The sequence below is a fragment of the Gigantopelta aegis genome, chromosome 15 (genome assembly GCF_016097555.1).
Source record: "Gigantopelta aegis isolate Gae_Host chromosome 15, Gae_host_genome, whole genome shotgun sequence".
Lineage (NCBI taxonomy): Eukaryota > Metazoa > Mollusca > Gastropoda > Neomphalida > Peltospiridae > Gigantopelta > Gigantopelta aegis.
Window position 1 is genome coordinate 38,712,926 of NC_054713.1, and position 20,100 is coordinate 38,733,025.

Genomic DNA, 20,100 nt, shown 5'->3' on the forward strand with positions numbered 1-20,100 from the left:
TGTTTGTGCAGTAAAATGTTGGTTATACAGGTACTCTTCAAGAAATTATTTTTGTACAATTAAAAAATGTTGTGTCTGACATTGACATAAAGTTACTCCCGGAAATGGGTATAATTCCGGTATATTTCATGCAATGTCCGTAATGAGGTTTTACTTATGATTAATGAAAATACAATGTTTATTGCATCATTATAATGATTTTAAATAAGTACCACGCCACCGTTCCTCATTATAGTAACAACTGAATATTAATTTATAAGATTTATATAAATTTGTCTTTGGTACTTAGGTACACTAACCACAAATAATGTAACGCAACCTGTAACTGTAAGGCTGTAAGTGTAATACCGTAAATGTACTAATTAATTTTTTTATTTCTTGTTCATGTTCTTAACATTTTTGGATAAAATATTATAATTTTTTTAAATATGTATTAAATCATAATAATATTTAAACTTTAACAAACAAAAAAAAGTTTTTAAATTTTTTTTTTTTTTTTTTTGTTAATGCCAAGATCTAAGGTTAAGAAGTATATATGACATTATATAGTATTCATATAACTTATTGTAATAATGTTTTTTTTAAATCTTGCGATTTTGGGTTAAATTGTGTGAATTAAAAAAATCTTTCTCTTGACAGGTCTGGTCATACGTTTACATGTGCTTGGCATCCATTTCATGCAGAAAATTAACCATACTTAATTGTTCAAAGACTGGTGTTGCCATATATCCCCCTAATTATTTTTATTGCAATGAAGAAAAAACTGATGAACCTGGAGTAGATCTCATGTGATTAGATTTTTATTATATTGTCTCAAATTTTTTATATGGACGACAAGATTCGTACATTAACATAATTGATTTTTTAATTTTTTTTATTTAAAGAAGCCATAGATGCTTCCATTTTATTGTTTCAATTATTCAAACTGTCTCATATTCATTAATCTCCAATTAATCTGTCTCAGGTGGGGGTTTTTAAAGACATTTAATTTTTTTTTATTATTATTTAATTTTATTTTGTGAATAGTAATTTTGGAAATGGTATTAGAGTTTAAGGCCATGGGTATTTTTTAATTAAGAATTTTAGTATTAAAACCACATTTATTATTATTATTATTAAAATTAGTGATTTTATTTATCAATTTCTTTTGAAAGTTATGAAAATTAGTGCTCAAATTTTTTTTATTTAATGAAAAGAGCAATTAAAAATGTTTACTAAATGTACATAAAACAATACCATGTAAAGATGTCAGCCTTATTTTGAAATGTTCAATCCAGAATATTGTATCGTTATGTATTAACATTTATTTGTATGATTTATAATTTATATTTATTGTTATTTTTATAACAAGTCCAGAGGCATTTGGATATTTATATTGGGTGGTTAAAAAAAAAAAAAAAGTCCCAAGTTTTAAATTTGAATTTTGAAAAAACAAAATTCTGAATGCAGAACATTGAAATATTGCACAAAACATGTTTATTATGGTGTGTATTAATGACACGATATAAAACATAATGTCAAACAAATGGAGCCATCACGTAGCCCAGCGCTCGCTTGATGTGCGGTTGGTTTGGGATCGATCCCCGTCGGTGGGCACATTGGGTTATTTCTCGCTCCAGCCAGTGCACCACGACTGGTACATTTATTTGTATGATTTATAATTTATATTTATTGTTATTTTTATAACAAGTCCAGAGGCATTTGGATATTTATATTGGGTGGTTAAAAAAAAAAAAAAAGTCCCAGTCTTCCTAGAAGTAATTTTATTCTAAGATATGGAGCGGGACATTGTCCAATGGTAAAGTGCTTGTCTGATGTGTGGTCAGTTTAAGATCGATCCCTGTAGGTGGGCCTAGGAAGTATCTGCTATCCTGTCTGGGATGGTGCATACAAAAGATCCCTTGCTACTAATGGAAAAATGTAGCAGGTTTCCTCTGGTACAACATCCAATAGCCGATGATTAATAAATCAATGTGCTCTAGTGGTGTCGGTAAAGAAAACAAAAGAAAATCTACTCGTGAACTTGTCCATGTCTGTTGTCAGAGAGACAGTCCCATAGTGAAAATAACCTAACATCAAATCGATTTAAATAAGGGCCAGTTTTACAGATAAGTAAACTCGACATGTGCTAAAATGTCACTAAGAATGACCTTTGATATACCAGTCTTTGATATACAAGTCGTGGTGCACTGGCTGGAACGAGAAATAGCTCATTGGGCCCACCTACAGGGATCGATCTTAAACTGACCACACATCAGACAAGCACTTTACCATTGGACAATGTCCCGCTCCATATCTTAGAATAAAATTACTTCTAGGAAGACTTTCTAGAAGAAAATTACTTCTGGCTGTGATGAATGATGGTCAGTCGATAATAATTTTTAACACAAGTTCGATGTAGAGTGCGCACAGTTGTGCAGTGGTATGGCATTTTTTAACATTAATATTCGTGCCATGCACCATTTAAAAAGAAAGCACTATATCAAAATGGACATTTTACCATCAATACGCAAAAGTTTTGTGTAAAATTTCAATATTTTGCTTTGCATATTTTTTTTTTTTTTCAACTTAAAAAAGTGGAATATTTTTGTTTTGTTTTACGGTTACTTGATATAAACAATGTAGTGATGTAATGTTTGTATATAGAATTGTTCTCCATGACATGCTGTGGTGCGATTTACATGTATGCTACTAATGCTAGGCTTCGACTACCAACTGCCAGCTCAAAGTTGGCCAACTTTCTGCTGCAACGACTTCTACAACTGTCCAGTTGCTAGTTTGAGTGTTCTTACAACTCCAATTTCATCATATACAACTCCTTTGACCCAATTAGTTGTTAATCTGAGTGCACCTGTCGGGAGTGGGGGAAATTACAACACATCCATTTGAGTTGGTCAACTTTGTTGTGACAGTTGACAGTCTAATCCTAGTATTATGTAATCATAGTAATGTAGGATTTGAATGTCCGAGACACTATTAATGATGGTTTTAGCTGCTGTCACTTTTTTGATTTTAGTATTTATCTGATCCATCAGTCTGTGATGGGGTCGCCAGTTTTTGTGTATTGACTAGGATCATGAATTAGTATTAATGTGGTAACTTACAACCAATTTAGACGTCTGTTACGTAGCTACAGTCAAAATTAGTACACCAAATTCTTAACACTGTGATAGACCAATGGTGCCAAACTAAAATATTTTGAGTATTTATTTTGTTTTTTGTTCTTCTTTTTTTTTAATTGGGCAAAATAAAACCCCATTTAAATAGCACTTAGTTGTAGTGTTGTTTTGTATACAATAGTTCAGATCAGTACTTGTTAGACCAGCTTTCCATTTCATGCATTGTCAACAGATTCCAGACATTATCAAAGAAAGAAAGAAATGTTTTATTTATCGATGCACTCAACACATTTTATTTATGGTTATATGGCATCAGACATATTATGGTTAAGGACCACACAGATATTGAGAGAGAAAACCTGATGTCGCCACTTCATGGGCTACTCTTTTCGATCTTTTATATGCACCATCCCACACAGGGTAGTACATACCACAGCCTTTGATATTAGGGGTGGGAATTGGTGAACTGTAAAAAAAGAGGAAATCTAGAGGGGTCCGGGGTGGTAAACTGTAAAAAAAAAGAGGAAATCTAAGAGGGGTCTGGGGACAAGGACGATTAAAATGCGAGGAAATGCAATGTTCCATGAGAGGAAAACCGCGGATCCAAGGAGAATTTCCACCCCTGGATATAACAGTTGTGGTGCACTGGCTGGAACGAGAAATAGCCCAATACATGATCAAAGTACATACGGCTGGTAGGTACTGGGTTAGCAGTTTAAAATGAAAGTGTGAACACAAACTGTTTTAGTTAAACTAGTACAAGACCGAAGTGACAGTGATGTCGTAGTCCCAATAAGCATTAAGCATGTTAGCAACGGCTTTGCAGACTTGTAATTTATTGTCTTAAAGTCTTGCGGAAGTGAAGAAACCTGAGCAAAATGCAAAAGTTAATTATATTTTTAAAAAAACGTTTCTTTTGTTTAATGACACTACTCGAGCAAATTGATTTATTAATCATCGGCTATTGCATGTCAAATATTTGGTCATTTTGATGTCTAGTCTTAGAGGAAACCCGCTACATGTTTCCATTCAGGTCAGGTCATAGGGTTTTACGTGCACTTTCAGAACAAGCTGTTGTAGCGCACACCTGTCGTGGGCACAAAAGCCGGCCTTGGCCGGCCCCTTTGTCCAAGACAAGAAGGGGGGGGGGGGGGGGGGGGGAGAGAGAGAGAGAGAGAGAGAGGGACCGCCTGCACTGGCAGGTGCAAGGGAGCACCAGCAGTCCGATTGAATCGGTAGCAGGCGGGTGTTTCCATTAGTAGCAAGGGATCTTTTATATGCACCATCCCACAGACTGGAAAGCACATACCACAACTTTTGACATACTGGTCATGGTGCACTGACTGGAATGAGAAGTAGCCCAATGGGCTCACGGATTTACGATCTATCCTAGACTGATTGCACATCGAGCAAGTGCTTTACAGAGAGAAAGAATGAAAAAAGAAAGCAACAAAAAAGTTATGAATATTGTTAGTTTATTATGACAATCTGGTATGACATTTACATATTTCTACAATGACATAGCAGTATCTTAACACTGCCGAAGCAGCCCACATTCATACGCACACTATAAAATGAAAGAGCAGGACCAGTCGTACAGTTCTATTTTCTCAACATCACTCGCAATTAAACATCTGTTACAACTAGCAACTCTTCTCTTGCACACCAGTCCAACTTGTAAACATGTAACAAGAAGTTAGGATGGATACAATCTTTTAAAATCGTAAATGTTTGCTCCACAAAATACACATCTGAATGACTGAGTACATGTACATTTCCTGAGATGTTAAAAACATATGAAAATTTACAATTGAAAGTATGAAAACCTGAACAGATTTCATAAAAGTCGATTCTAAAACATAAATTCTGTTTCATGCTAAGTACATAGGTCATGATCATTCATAAAACTGCCTTGCCTACAAATTTGTGATTACTAACTTAGTCTTTAAATAAACAAAATGCACCCTTCTAAAACCAAACGAAAAACACTAGCATTTTTAAATATATTACCATGTTCACTGTTCTGCTTGTTTGAATAATGGCATCATTGTTGGTAGGCAAAACTGAGGAGTATTGTAATTTCAGAAATGGGGATTCTTCATTTATCATAACATTATAATTATAATAGAAAATACTCTGTAAAATGTTATATTTAAACATTTTTAAAAAGGAAGATTTAACATAAATTTTTAAAAAGAATTGATGTAAATAACTTTTTATAAAATACAGAATGCATGCACAGCACTGCTGAAATGTACATAAACCGACATACAGAATGCACAAATATAAAAGACATACATTTAAACTGACCATTTCACATCAGCAAAGGTTGGGCTTGATGCATTTACCTTCACAATTGTCATAAATGATGTTTTTTCCCTGTATTTTAAGCTGATGACCTAGTCTGGTTAGATTTTTATTTTTCTGTTATGATGGATAAATGCATGGATCATGATGGTGAATGTATGGATCATGACAATTGTATGGATCATGATGGTGAATATATGGATCATGATGAAAATTGTATCGATCATGATGGTGAATGTATGGATCATGATGACTATTATATGGATCATGATTTTGATGGCGAATGAATACATGATGGTCAATGAATTGGTAGACATGAACAGATGGGTAAAAAATGATTAACCAATTTAGGGATGGTGAATCAATGTTATTTTCTTTACACAATCTTGTGTTATGGGCATGTTGGTTGTTTTGTAATGTTTGTTTTGTTTTTTCAAACCATTGTTGTTGGGGTTTTAAAAGTCAATGCAATGCAGTTCTGTGATAACATCCTGCAAACCTTACCAATGCCCTGAAGATGAAATGGCCAGTTCCATATTGCACTAATTCAGTGAAAAATAATGGGACACAAGACGAAAGAAAATACATTTCAAAACTGTAAATAATGCACTACAAGCACTGCTTGATTCATAAAACCTCTAAGTTCACTTACATATATACGGTATTTAAAAAGTATGCAGGTTCAGGCAATACTTGAAACATTACAAGAAAACTCGTCTTAAATATTAGTTGCTTGGATAACCTTTTCTGAAATGTTAAAAATGCATTCACGATGCCACTTTTCCATCTGGTACTTGCATTTACAATGTAAAAATGATGTATAAAATCTAAAATGTAAAATAGAAATGTACAAAATATTCCTGTTTTAAACCTACTGGCAATAAATACACATCACATGCACACCCATCCATCCATCCATCCTTTTAAATCTTTCTCACGCATTGCCTTTCACTATGTACATGTTCTCCCGGTCCTGCAGTAAGTCTCTCTCACACACACACACAAAAATCATCAAAACTCACTTGGCTTAGTAGTGGAAATATATTCTTTTAATCATTTCCAATGTACTGCCATCACTTCCAAATTGGAAAAAACAAAAAATAAATAAAAAAATGGCTTTATCCTTTCCATATCACGAATGTTGGTGTGCAATGGTTTAAGACACCACTAGAGCACACTGATTTATCAATCACTAGCTATAGGATATCAGCGGTAATTCTGACACATTTTGGTTACAGTATTGATGAACAAAAAACCAAATTACATCAAGCTTGTGTGTGATCACCATTATAGTTAAAGAAAAAGTTGTAAATTAATTTGCAGAGATGATAGTGATCTTGAACAAAAATAAATCCAGAAAACTCTACAGGGGCTAAGAAAGCAATGGAGTTATTATGACCGAGGGTTTTTCTCTTACAAACTTGCTCAGATATATAAAGTATCAACTGTTTCTGAGCTCAGCTTTCACTATTTTGCTTGATAACAATGATCTTGAACAAAAATAAATCCAGAAAACTCTACAGGGGCTAAGAAAGCAATGGAGTTATTATGATCGAGGTTTTTTTTCTCACAAACTTGCTCAGATATATAAAGTATCAACTGTTTCTGAACTCAGCTTTCACCATTTTGCTTGATAACATTCTTTTTACGATGCAGATTTCTTATATGCTCAGCCTCTCTATATGAAATTTATCTACTGAAATTAAATTGTACAAAAGCAAACAACTGTTTTAACAACACCACTAGAGCACACTGATTTATGAATCATCAGCTATTATAAAGTTTGTTTTGTTTAACAACACCACTGGAGCACACCGATTTATTAATTATCGCCTATTAGAAAGTTGAAAGTTTATCTTGTTTAACGAAACCACTAGAGCACAGTGATTTTGTTAATCATCAGCTATTGGATGTCAAATGTCAAACATTTGGTGATTTTGACATATCGTCTTAGAGAGAAAACCCGCTACATTTTTTTCCCCATTAGCAACATGTACAAGAGCAAGGGACCAAATTAGTTATATTGCTAACAATGGCCTATTACAGACAGACCAAAAAAAAAATATATATATAATTTTAAAAAACTTTTAAATCCTATCATAGTATCCTGGCTTTGTTTGGACAGATAGTAAGAAATAGTTCAGCAGAAATATTTCCTAACTTGTGCCGAGCGAGTTTGATGTTTAGATTTCAATAGTAGACTCTAGCATGGGAGTATTTAACTTAACACACGCATTCTCATTCAACAACTTGGCAGCTACAAACATCTGATGCTATGAAACAAAAAAACAAAAATATTAAACAAAAAAACAAAACAAAATTTGATTTGATGTTATGTGACAGATATGGACAAAACTTTGGCATGAACAAATAAAAAAACACAACATTATGATTCACAATTTGTCAACTGTAACAAATGGCAGTCGAGAGAAATAGTCGAAAGAAAAGCGACATGCAAACTAGTTAAAACCTTGGCATGCATTCGTGCCCAGCACAAACATTCATACACGAGGTGTCCAGTATGAGACCCAACAAAAAAGTCAACTAGCCAACTATAGTTGTTTTTATTGGTGGTTGGTAATTATCAAAACTGAACATACATGTACAGTGGGTAATTACTGGTTTGTCATACTATTTATTATTAATATTATGGGGGTTTTTTTATTATGTGTCAACTGTGATATTGGAAGTTTAAGGCTTGAGTATTCAGTGGCCTGTTTTTTTTTATTATGTGTCAACTGTGATATTGGAAGTTTAAGGATAGAGTATTCAGTGGCCTGTTTTTTTTATTATGTGTCAACTGTGATATTAGAAGTTTAAGGATAGAGTATTCAGTGGCCTGTTTTTTTAATTATGTCAACTGTGATATTGGAAGTTTAAGGATAGAGTATTCAGTGGCCTGTTTGGGCCAGCTTGACATAAAAACAACTGGCCCAACGGCCTTTCAGGCCGTCGTTAATGTCAGACCCTGTACATTAAAATTAACTCAGGTCACACTGAAAGGGACAGCATTTCCTAAATTTTTATGTAACCAGAAGTTGAATTGCTTGATTTTTACATAGGTAACCTATTATTTGGTTACAAGAATTACACAGACATAACCAGTGAGTAACCTGATCGTGACATATGTACTACTGTATAATACTGGCATTCCGAACATTTTAAACAAATTGATTTTCCAAATAATATAGTATTTTTCAAGTTTCGAAGCAGGGTTTTTTAAATTTTGGAATACTGTTAATTCTAAAAAAACTGTAATTCACCATGAAACCAATTGGCAGCTTACATGGATTTAAATTTGTTCAATCAACATGCAAACGGAATAGTTCACACAAAATACTGTGCCCTGCACTACCCACACAGTCAATCAGTGAACAGGGGTGGAAAACGTCATCTGCCCACCCATGTATAGTTGACTTTGTAGATGCTTAGTTGACTTTACTGTGGTTTGCGTACTGTATAGATAAACCAAGAATTTAAAAGCACTCATTACCATAAAGGAAATGATATATGGATTCAAAGTGACCAGACTTATATGTATGCCTGCAGTATTGCTGATGGGGACTGGTTGAAATGACCACAACAAACCCACGGTTGGACAGACAAGGACTGGGAAGTGGAGAAGAGAAGATATTGTTTCACTGGGAGTAGAGAAATAGATGTATAGGAATTAAGAGGAGCCCGTTTTTCAAATTAAGAATAATGAAGGATGCCAAGAGTATAAAATTTTTTATAATTCTGGTTTCACAGATGACAAAAAGATAAATTTTTAAAATCTTTTAAAATGTTCTTGTTTCAAGTATTTTCAACAATTAAAATTACTTTTTCGAAACAGGATAAGACAAATATTGCTGATACATAAACACTATAAACAACCAGTTTGCATAAGGATGAAGTGGATGTCTTAAAGAGGTAAAGTGATATGGGAGGGAGGATGCTAGCAATTAAGAGCATATTGAGTACCCGGCAGAAGGTTCAGTACCTTAGAGGTTTAGTTTCAAAACTTAACTTCTTAAAAGTAAATTCCATAGCATGAAAAAGACATTTCCCATGGGATGGACTATAGGGTCACAGGCCCCCCTCCACCACCACCCCATATAAATCAGGATGTTTCTAGCATCACAGTCCCCCCCCCCCCACCCACCCACCCGTCATCACCCCAAAGGAATCGGCAAAAGCCCCCACAACTAAGATTCACTTAAAGCTGAAGAAAAATGCAGGAGGGTAACATTCATGTTCTGGGGGGGGGAGGGGGAGGGGGAGGGAGGGGAGGTGATAATCATGCTTTAAAGTCACTGACTTGTTATTAAATAGAAAACATTTGCAGCTCTTACAGCTTTTAACTGTTGAATTACACATTTTACTTGCAACTTATTTGTTTAAATTTTCAATTTTGGCAAATTCAGCGTGTTTCTGGTCGTTCATCCTGGTGTTGCAGTGGCTAAATCAAAATGTATTTAATGAAAAATAGCTAAAGTAAATATACTTAACACAAAAAAAATATTAAGCTGTGATTAATTTGTAATAAGAACAGGTATACTTGATCCTGTGAGATCATTAAATGGTACAACTTGTGATTCTGATGAATCTCAATATTTGTTAATTCATTCTGTAAACAAAAAACAGAAATTAATGGTACAGGTGAAAATTATATTCAGTAACTAGGATCAATGAGTTTAAATGAAAATGGAAAGAGCAAAGAACACGATGCAGGGCAGCACAAGTTTTTTTTGTTTAGTACTGTTAGTTGGGTGAGGAAACAGAAATGCAAACAATCAATAAAACAATCCTTAAAGTCAAGAACTGGAGGTCTGGGGCCTCATTCACAAATGTCTCTTAGGCTCTGCTAGACAACAAAGCATCCTCTTTGCAAGTCTTTTAGCATTGCACTGCGAGATCGTAAAGTTGGGAGCGTTTAGTGAATTAGGCCCCAGGTCAGGTCAGAGCAAGCTGTTGTAGCGCACGCCTGTCCTGGGTGCAGGTGCCGGTCTCGGCTGGCTCCTTCATCCAGGACAGAACTGGAGGGAAAGAAAACAGGTTTTATAATGCCCAATGACCTTCACGAGCTGTAATTCAAAACTGAAGAGACAGAATATTTGTAGGCCAAGAGGTAAATTTCATATGCAGAGCTTGTCTGGGGAACAGATACACGAGGGCCCCAATCCTGTATAGTGTTTGTGGCCCCTGGACAGAGTTGTAAAAGAAACTATGTTTCAAGCAGAACTATCAAAAGACTATGTTTATAACACAGGCTTACCTCATCAGGGCTTCTAGAATTTATATAAAACTCACTAGCCATGAGATCAGTGATTTTTTTAAAAATTTCATACAATCTCAAGCTTATGGTATGTTTTGTGTAACATTTACACTTAATTATAATCCCAGCCAGCCAGTACTCAATACAAAAAAAAGGGGACATATTAAAAGATTCAAAACCATATCATACGAAATGTAGTCCAATTTAAAAAAAAAAAAATGTTTTTAGAAACTTTGATTAAGAGTAACTTGATGAATGCATTAAAATATTTTTTTCAAAACATCACACAGACTCCACTGAAATTGTGTAATAATTAACTGGGAACATTTGCACAACACAAGCATTTGCTGAACTGAAATATTTGCTGAACTGAAACATTCGCAGAACTGAAACATTCGCAGAACTGAAATAGTTGCAGAAATGAAACAATTACAAAACTGAAAAATTATTTGATTTTAAATTACTAAAAAAAAAAACAACAACGTTTGCAGGATAGAAAGACTTGCAAAACTGGAACATTTGATGGGAAAAAAAAAAAAAAAAAAAAACCAGGTACGAGATATGAACACTTGCAGGGTAGGGAACAAACAGGAGGAAAGAAAATAGCAGAAGTCAAAAGTATCTAGCAACTGAAAACTAAGAGATCATTCACCCCAAAAACAAATATTTCATCATGGTGCAAACTGGTCACAGATTATTAGGTCTTCTCTTAATAATACTGCACAAAATTGGCAAACAATATTTGGAGTATTTAAGATTTTAAAAAATCTAAACATTCTGCAAAATGGGTGAAGTCCCAAGTCAAGAGTGAGCCCTGAGGAATTGAAATGAAATCAGGAAATGCACACCAATCAGGAAAAACAAAATGGTGACAGCAGAGAGTTGTTTAAAGACCATTAAGAGTAACTAACACATCCAAATAGGCATCAGAACAAGCAGATGACTTGCCAATATACATTTTAAAAAATACTGATCAACTGAAAGAGTATACATAAAAATAAAAATAATAATAAAAAGGCCATTTTAATATATTTACTCCCATATATGCAACAACCAGTCATTCAGCAAAACAGCATTGCAACTACTTGCATCTGATCACAATAGCATCAGAATTTTTAAACTCTTTTTTTTTTTCCTTTTTTTTTTTCCTTTTTTTTTTCTTTTCTTTTTTTTACACAATATCTATCTACGAGCTTTGTTTAAAAAATAAAATCTGTATACACTTTTCTTCTTGAATCCAGACTGTAGGAAAAAAATATCACAGATGTCTAGATCCACCGGCAAAACCTATTGCCGAAGAAGACGACGTCTACAATCTCGTTTTGTTTGTTTGTTGCAGTGTGGATTATATAAAGGCAAAACCACACAATACGAGTGCCACGTACGAGAATAACCAATTGCATAGTGAGCGACGAAATCGTAATGTTGTCCTATCACAATCGGCTATTCTTGTGACTAGTCTCGTACGAAACACTCGCATCGTGTGGCATTGCCCCGAGAACCCTTTTGGGGGAGGGGGAGGTTTTGTGAAGAAGTCCAGAGAGAGGCAGACTTGAAAGAGAGGCTTGTGATTGAGAGAGAGGCTTCAGGTTTGAAAGAGAGGCTAGAGACTTGAAAGAGAGGCTTCAAGTTTGAAAGAGAGGCTTCAGACTTGAAACAGAGGCTAGAGACTTGAAAAAGAGGCTTGAGGCTTGAAAAAGGAGAAGGCATAGACAGGATTATTTTGGTTGGTTGGTCGGTTGGTTGGTTGGCGTGAGAAGTGAAGGTGATCACACAGGAGTCAAGCGATTCTACAGTGGCAAGAATTAGCGTTGTTAGATGAGGGTGGGAAGCTAACACAGGCCAGAGGGCAGGCGGGCAGGCGGACAGGCGGGCGGGCGGGCGATCCGTTCCGAGACAGGCTTATTGTGGTATATCATCCATCTCAAGCAGCGCTAGAATAAATAACAATAGCATCATCGTCATGCATATTAAATATATAAATATATATATACATATACAGCTCAAAGTACATCCATGGGCTATTATTTATTCATCAATCAATACAGTGATGAGACAGGGGTGACGGGGCGAGTGGGGGCGAATTTATGAAAGGTACAGCTACAGGGGTTTATATACTTAATGAAACGATAAGACACTCAGGCCGGGGTAGAGGTATTTTGTGTGTGTGTGTGTGTGTGTGTGTGTGTGTGTCAAATTTATAAAAAGCACATCCATAGGTGTATTTATAGGGGGTTTATATACTTAATACAATGATAAGACACTCAGGTGGGGGTGGGGTGGGGTGGACAAATTTATGAAAAGTACATCCTTAGGTGTATTTATAGGGGGTATATATACTTAATACAATGGTAAGACACTCGGGCGGGGATGGGGTGGGGGGGACAAATTTATGAAAAGTACATCCTTAGGTGCATTTACATACTTAATACAATGATAAGACACTAAAACTGGGGGAGGGGGGGGTCAAATTTAAGAAAAGTGCATAGGTGCATTTATAGGGGGTTTATATACTTAATACAATAAGACACTCAGATGGGGGGGGGGGGTCAAATTTATTAAAAGCACATCCATAGGTGCATTTATAGGGGGTTTATATACTTAATATAATAACACTCAGATGGGGGGGGGGGGGGGCAAATTTATTAAAAGTACACCCACAGGTTATGATATAGAAGTTGATCATTAAAGTGCATCACAATAGACCTGTAAGCAAAGCATTTTATTTGTTTACCGACTTCCATGTTTGCTCCCTATTACAGAAAAACATTCCTCTCTATGACCAATTAATTATATTACAATTGTTTCAACTGATCAATTTAAAAAGGTTTTTACTAATGTCCTGGGCCCCGTTCCACGAAGCAATCTTAGCCCTAAGATCAACTTAAGTGCATAGGGTAGCTATGCTCCTACGGTAATCTTAGGGCTAAGATCGCTTCGTGGAACGGGGCCCTGGGGCCTAATTCACAAGTCTCTTAGGCTCTGCATCCTCTTTGTAAGACTTTTAGCACTGCACTGTGAGATCGCAAAGTTGTGAGAGTTTAGTGATTTAAGCCCCCGATTGTTAACCGTACTTATATAAATACACTGAGGGAAATACATTAACTGAAATATTCTCTTAACAAAATTACTAAATGTTTAATGTTTTTATTGGCAATGTCTAACGTTATGCACTTTCTACGGTTGAGGAAGGAGAGAAAAAAAAAAGTAACTCGTACTTTCCATTTGTGGCATTAAATTTTCCTCAGAATATGTTTGCGAACTTGTTGGGACATAGAGATCATTTATTAGATCTGAATAATTTTACTTGCAAACGCCCCGAAAATGTGACAAGATTTTATTCAAATATTTCTCTGTGTGCCTAATTGCAAGCGCTGAGATACTATGAACATAAACAGAACCGATACAGAACGATACACAAACCCTGTCTCAGCACTGTTATTAATAACAGAAAACAATACTATTGAATGCAATATAAATGGTTTAAAAACAAAGACAAAGTTCTGTTTAATCTACACAATAATTTATTATAAAAAAGTCTTACAAACAATTAAAAACGACTAAAAACGTTCACATGCAATATCATCTTACATATTCACATTTAAAAAAATGAAACAAATGATTTCATAATTCACAGTAAAAGAAGCCACCTGTACAATAGGTTTTTTGGGGGGAGGGGTCTCTTTCTTTTTTTTTTTCTTTTTTCATTCTCTGCACTTGATTTATATCACTAGAGCAGGCCAGTGCAGTAATTTGCATCAACACTGTACAAGCAAACTACCGTGAATCAAGGTTTTTGTCGTTGATTTTTGTAGGTTTTTTCTCCACTACATAGTCCTCTTTAAAAAAAAAACACTTTTAAAAACAATGTGCATTTATACATCACAGAGCACTCCACATGCAAAAAAAAATCAAAAAAAAAAAAAAAAATCTTGAATATCGTATTAAAATATTTTGTGTGAAAGGCACTAACCTAATTTGCATGACAGTCACACATAGTTTAACAAAAGATCACACAACAACTGGCTTTTATCTCTGCATGCAAATATATCTTCAACAGCATACCATGTGACTTAACCAAATAAATATTATGGGACAAGAACCAACTCAAATGCCATCAACTTTAATAACTTGTGTGGTGTGAAAACGTTACTCAATGATCATTCTAGGACATCTGGCTTTAATTCTTCACACAAAGACATTATGAGTTTCGTACCACGTTGCTATTCAAGTCTCACTCCGGGTAGCCAAAATAATATTAAAATTAGGTGACAGGAACAGATCCAACAAGACATCAAGTTAACCATGTAGTTGTCAGAAACAACAAACACTGCTTTAAAGCTGTTGAACCCTACATTATAAGACGTTCAAAAAAAAAAAATTGCCTATAGTCATTACCAGTATGTGACAATCACCCATTTCACTGGCCCATTCTCAATGGTAAATCAAGCTCGGACAATTGGCCTGAGCTTAACAAGGTGGACTGCATCTCCATAGCAACTGATTTTACTCCTCATCACAACTAGACCATGTGAAATCAACTCAGCCAGTTGACCTACGCCTAACCACATCAAACCAACAGCCAGTTGACCTATGCCTAACCACATCAAACCAACAGCCAGTTGACCTATCCCTAACCACCTGAAACCAACAGCCAGTTGACCTATCCCTAAACACCTGAAATTAACAGCCAGTTGACCTATGCCTAACCACATCAAACCAACAGCCAGTTGACCTATCCCTAACCACCTGAAACCAACAGCCAGTTGACCTATGCCTAACCACCTGAAACCAACAGCCAGTTGACCTATGCTTAGCCACATGAAATCAACAGCCAGTTGATCTATGCCTAACCACATGAAACCAACAGAGCAAGATCGCCTTTACTTTCAAATAAAGTGCTTCAACTGTGTGTCACATGATGTCCACAAAGAACTGAAATGGTCTATGCCTGACCATGTGAAATCAAGAGCTAGGTGATCCACACTGTGACCTCATGACACCAAACAAGAGCTAGTTGATCTACACATAATCCTCTTGAAACCAACAAAGCCATATGATCTACACATAAGCCTCATGTAGTCAATATAGCCAGTTGATGCACACCTAAACCATCTGTGATCAAGAGCTAGATGATCTCCACCTAGACCTCATGAAACCCCCCAGAGCCAGATGATAGTGTTTAAGCTAGTTTTCACCAAATGTGAATCAAAATTTTAATTTGGCAAATACATTTCATTATAAATTCGCCACAAAAAGTTGAGTTTAAAATCACAAGCCCTTTCTAGTTGTACAACCATTACGGCTGATTAAGACTACTTTAAAAACTTGAATCTGGCTACCGATTTTAATTACCAAACTCGCCAAACTGCTAGTCACAATATGTCTCCAGCTTAAACACTTGTTGACCTGCACCTAAACATCAAGAATTTTGAATGGTCTCACCCTGACCACGTGAAACCAACAGCAGAGCCCACTGACCTACCTAACGCCAACGCCTAAATGAACTCCAGAGCCTACAGACTTACGCCTAGCCCACGTGGAATCAGAGACGTGGTAAGTGGACCTAAACACACACACACACGGATCATTGGTTTAACTGTACACATCACATGACATCCACAAAGAACTCACAAGGGTTGCCCATGGCCATTCTGAACGACTGTCTACTGCCGCTAAGGTCTGCGGGCATCTGTCCGAGCGGGTGGACACCAGGGGGCACTCGTCTCGCACTGGCGATGCTTGCCGAGTCGGTGTCGCTGCCACCGCTGCCCATAGGACTCGAAGACTTGCGGTCCAGCTTGTCCTTCTCCTTCTTACTGCCACCTGACGCACTACTTCCTGTAAGAGAAAGAAAGGATGAATGAATGAATGAATGAATGAATGTTTAACGACACCCCAGCAAGAAAAATACATCGGCTATTGGGTGTCAAACTATGGTAAATTATAACAGAAAGAAACAGTAACAGTATTAGCAATATGAAGATATTGGTATACATCTAGAACGATCAATATTAGCTTTTAACCCGACCCCCTCCACCCCAAAAAAAAAATGTTTTAATTCATCGAAGGTTCAGTTAGCAGGCATTGAAATGAAATAGTTTTTGTTTGGTTTAACGACACCACTAGACCACATTGATTTATTAATCAACGGCTACTGGATGTCAAACAGTTGGTAATTTTAACATAGTCTTAGAAAAGTGTGTTTGATTTGATTAATGACACCACTAGAGCACATTTATTTATTAATCATCAGCCAATGGATGTCAAATATTTGGTAATTTTAACATATAGTCTTAGAAAAGTGTGTTTGTTTTGTTTAACGACACCACTAGAGCACATTTATTTATTAATCATCGGCCATTGGATGTCAAATATTTGGTAATTTTAACATATAGTCTTAGAAAAGTGTGTTTGTTTTGATTAATGACACCACTAGAGCACATTTATTTATTAATCATCAGCCAATGGATGTCAAATATTTGGTAATTTTAACATAGTCTTAGAAAAGTGTGTTTGTTTTGTTTAACGACACCACTAGAGCACATTTATTTATTAATCATCGGCCATTGGATGTCAAATATTTGGTAATTTTAACAGTCTTAGAAAAGTGTGTTTGTTTTGTTTAACGACAACACTAGAGCACATTTATTTATTAATCATCGGCCATTGGATGTCAAATATTTGGTAATTTTAACATATAGTCTTAGAAAAGTGTGTTTGTTTTGTTTAACGACACCACTAGAGCACATTTATTTATTAATCATCGGCCATTGGATGTCAAATATTTGGTAATTTTAACATAGTCTTAGAAAAGTGTGTTTGTTTTGTTTAACGACACCACTAGAGCACATTGATTTATTAATCATCGGCCATTGGATGTCAAATATTTGGTAATTTTAACATATAGTCTTAGAAAAGTGTTTGTTTTGTTTAACGACACCACTAGAGCACATTTATTTATTAATCATCGGCCATTGGATGTCAAATATTTGGTAATTTTAACATATAGTCTTAGAAAAGTGTGTTTGTTTTGTTTAACGACACCACTAGAGCACATTTATTTATTAATCATCGGCCATTGGATGTCAAATATTTGGTAATTTTAACATATAGTCTTAGAAAAGTGTGTTTGTTTTAACGACACCACTAGGCACATTTATTTATCAATCAAAGGCTACTGGATGTCAAACATTTGGTAATTTTTAAATATAGTCTTAGACAGGAAACCTGCTACTTTTTCTTTCTTTTTTCATTAGTAGCAAGGGATCTTTTATATGCACCATCCCATAGACAGGATGGCACATACCACAGCCTTTGATATACCAGTCATGGTGCACTGGCTGGAACGAGAAACAGCCCAATGGGCCCACCGACGGGGATCGATCCCAGACCAACCACACATCAGGCAAGCGCTTTACCACTGGGCTACGTCCCACCCCAAGCATTAAAATGAATCCGGATACAAAATGAATTTGGACAAAAATAGGAATAAGAAACAGTTTTTGGGTCGAGTTAAATCTGGAGGTATTTCATAGGTCTTGGATATGGAGGGGGGGGGGGGGGGGGGGGGGGGTTGTTATTGTAAATTTTTCATCAAAAAACAATGACAGGAACAGTTTTGTGGTAGGACTAAAACTGGAAATTCAGGAAAAATTCAAGACAGTTATTGTTTGTTACGTTTAATAACACTACTAGAGCACATTGATTGATTAATTATCGGCTACTGGAGGTAAAATATTTGGTAAATCTGATATATAGTCTTAGAAAGAAAGAAATGTTTTATTTTACGACGCACTCAACACATTTTATTTACGGTTATATGGTGTCGGACATATGGTTAAGGGCCACACAGATATTGAGAGAGGAAACCCGCTGCTGCCACTTCTTGGGCTGCTCTTTTTGATTAGCAGCAAGGGATCTTTTATATGCACCATCCCACAGACAGGGTAGTACATACCACTGCCTTCGATATACCAGTCATGGTGCACTGGATGGAACGATATATAGTCTTAGAGTAAACCCGATACATTAGCAGAAAAAAACCCCACAAACAAATACATCAAAATACAACTGAGCTAAAGCCCATCCCATTTAATATATGAAGAATGAAAATGACAGTGAAAAAAATTCTTTGAAAATCTTGAAAACATTCATGAATTAATGTTTTTTTCATCAAAGACCAATGATAAGAAAAAATTTCAGATGAAATGGCAGAAAAATCCTAATGATTTTCATCTTTCAAAGATAAAAAGGAACTCAGACATAAAAGGTTTGAAAAACTTTGCAGGGGTTTACTGTGAGTTTTTAATCAAAGAAAAAAATATAACTAACAAGTTTTCAGTTGGTGCTAAAAAAAACCCCAGAATTCTGGCAAAATACGAAGGATTTTAATCAGTGAATTAGAGAATAAAAGTTGCAAATTGTGAAGAATGTACCAAGACAAATCACTTTGAATTTGTTCTTCTCCTGAATAATAATTTGTTGTACAACACCCAGCTTAAATATTGAAGTTCTGAGTATAAAGACTGTTTTAAACACGGGGCCAGACAGCCCTCTATGTTAACTTTACCACCTAGGAGCCAGATGTCGCCTACTTGTATTTTTATATAAATAGTATGAAATGTTTTAGTCGCCAAATGAAAAAAAATGGTCTCATATGCAACAACATCAGTCGCAATGAAGAGGGCTGCCAGGTCAGGTCAGGTCAGGTCACATTAGGTCAGGTCAGACCAGGTCACACAAAAAAGCATCCTACTAATCAAATTGTAATGAAATTATAATAATAATAATAATAATAAATAATAATAATAATAATAATAATACCCCAAAAAAAGAAGTATAACCTAAATTTAATCAATTCGTAAGTAACGATACTTTGTTAATATTAGTGCTAAAACGAAAACATGCAACTCTGATCAATTTACTGAACATTTGGGAATATTTTGCTTCCATATAAAGGCCACCTGTTATAAAATTCCACATTGGTTCTTGAGCAACCATCATGCGGAGTGGACCATAATATTATTATCTCACTTTATATAAATATTTTCTTCATAATATATTTTTAAAAATTGTAAAACTATTGATAAAATATTAGTAAGATATACTTTTAGTAAGATATATTTCTACTAAATATTTGTTTCTCTATGTTAACATCTATACCACAGGTACAAGATAACCACAAGTATTTACCGTTATCCAGGTTAGAACAAGACAGGTATGTGCATACATTTTTTTTAATTTTTTTTTTACAAATAAATACAGGTTAGGTGTAAAAGGTTGTGGAAATATGATTTATATTTTCCTTGATAAATTTTTTAAATTATAATTTATGAAATAATTATTGCTTAGGAAGAAAATGTTTTATTTAACGACACACTCAACACATTTTATTTACGGTTATATGGCGTCGGA

At 35.3% G+C, this 20,100-nt stretch overlaps 1 protein-coding gene across 6 annotated transcripts in view; it reads right to left on the bottom strand.

The window, feature by feature from the left end:
- Nucleotides 1-4,577: 4,577 nt before the first annotated feature.
- LOC121390335 (segment polarity protein dishevelled homolog DVL-3-like) overlaps nucleotides 4,578-20,100 on the bottom strand; it is a 77,755-nt gene continuing 62,232 nt past the window's right edge. For 3 of the 6 annotated variants that reach the window (XM_041522127.1, XM_041522123.1, XM_041522122.1), the window contains 2 exons: nucleotides 16,318-16,524; nucleotides 4,578-10,444 (listed from right to left, as the gene is read on the bottom strand). In XM_041522127.1, the coding sequence (XP_041378061.1) occupies nucleotides 10,362-10,444; nucleotides 16,318-16,524 (290 nt within the window). In that variant the 3' untranslated portion in view covers nucleotides 4,578-10,361. Of the gene's footprint in view, nucleotides 12,618-16,317; nucleotides 16,525-20,100 lie in introns of those variants that run through there. The other 3 variants (XM_041522128.1, XM_041522124.1, XR_005960196.1) reach the window with 2 other exon arrangements.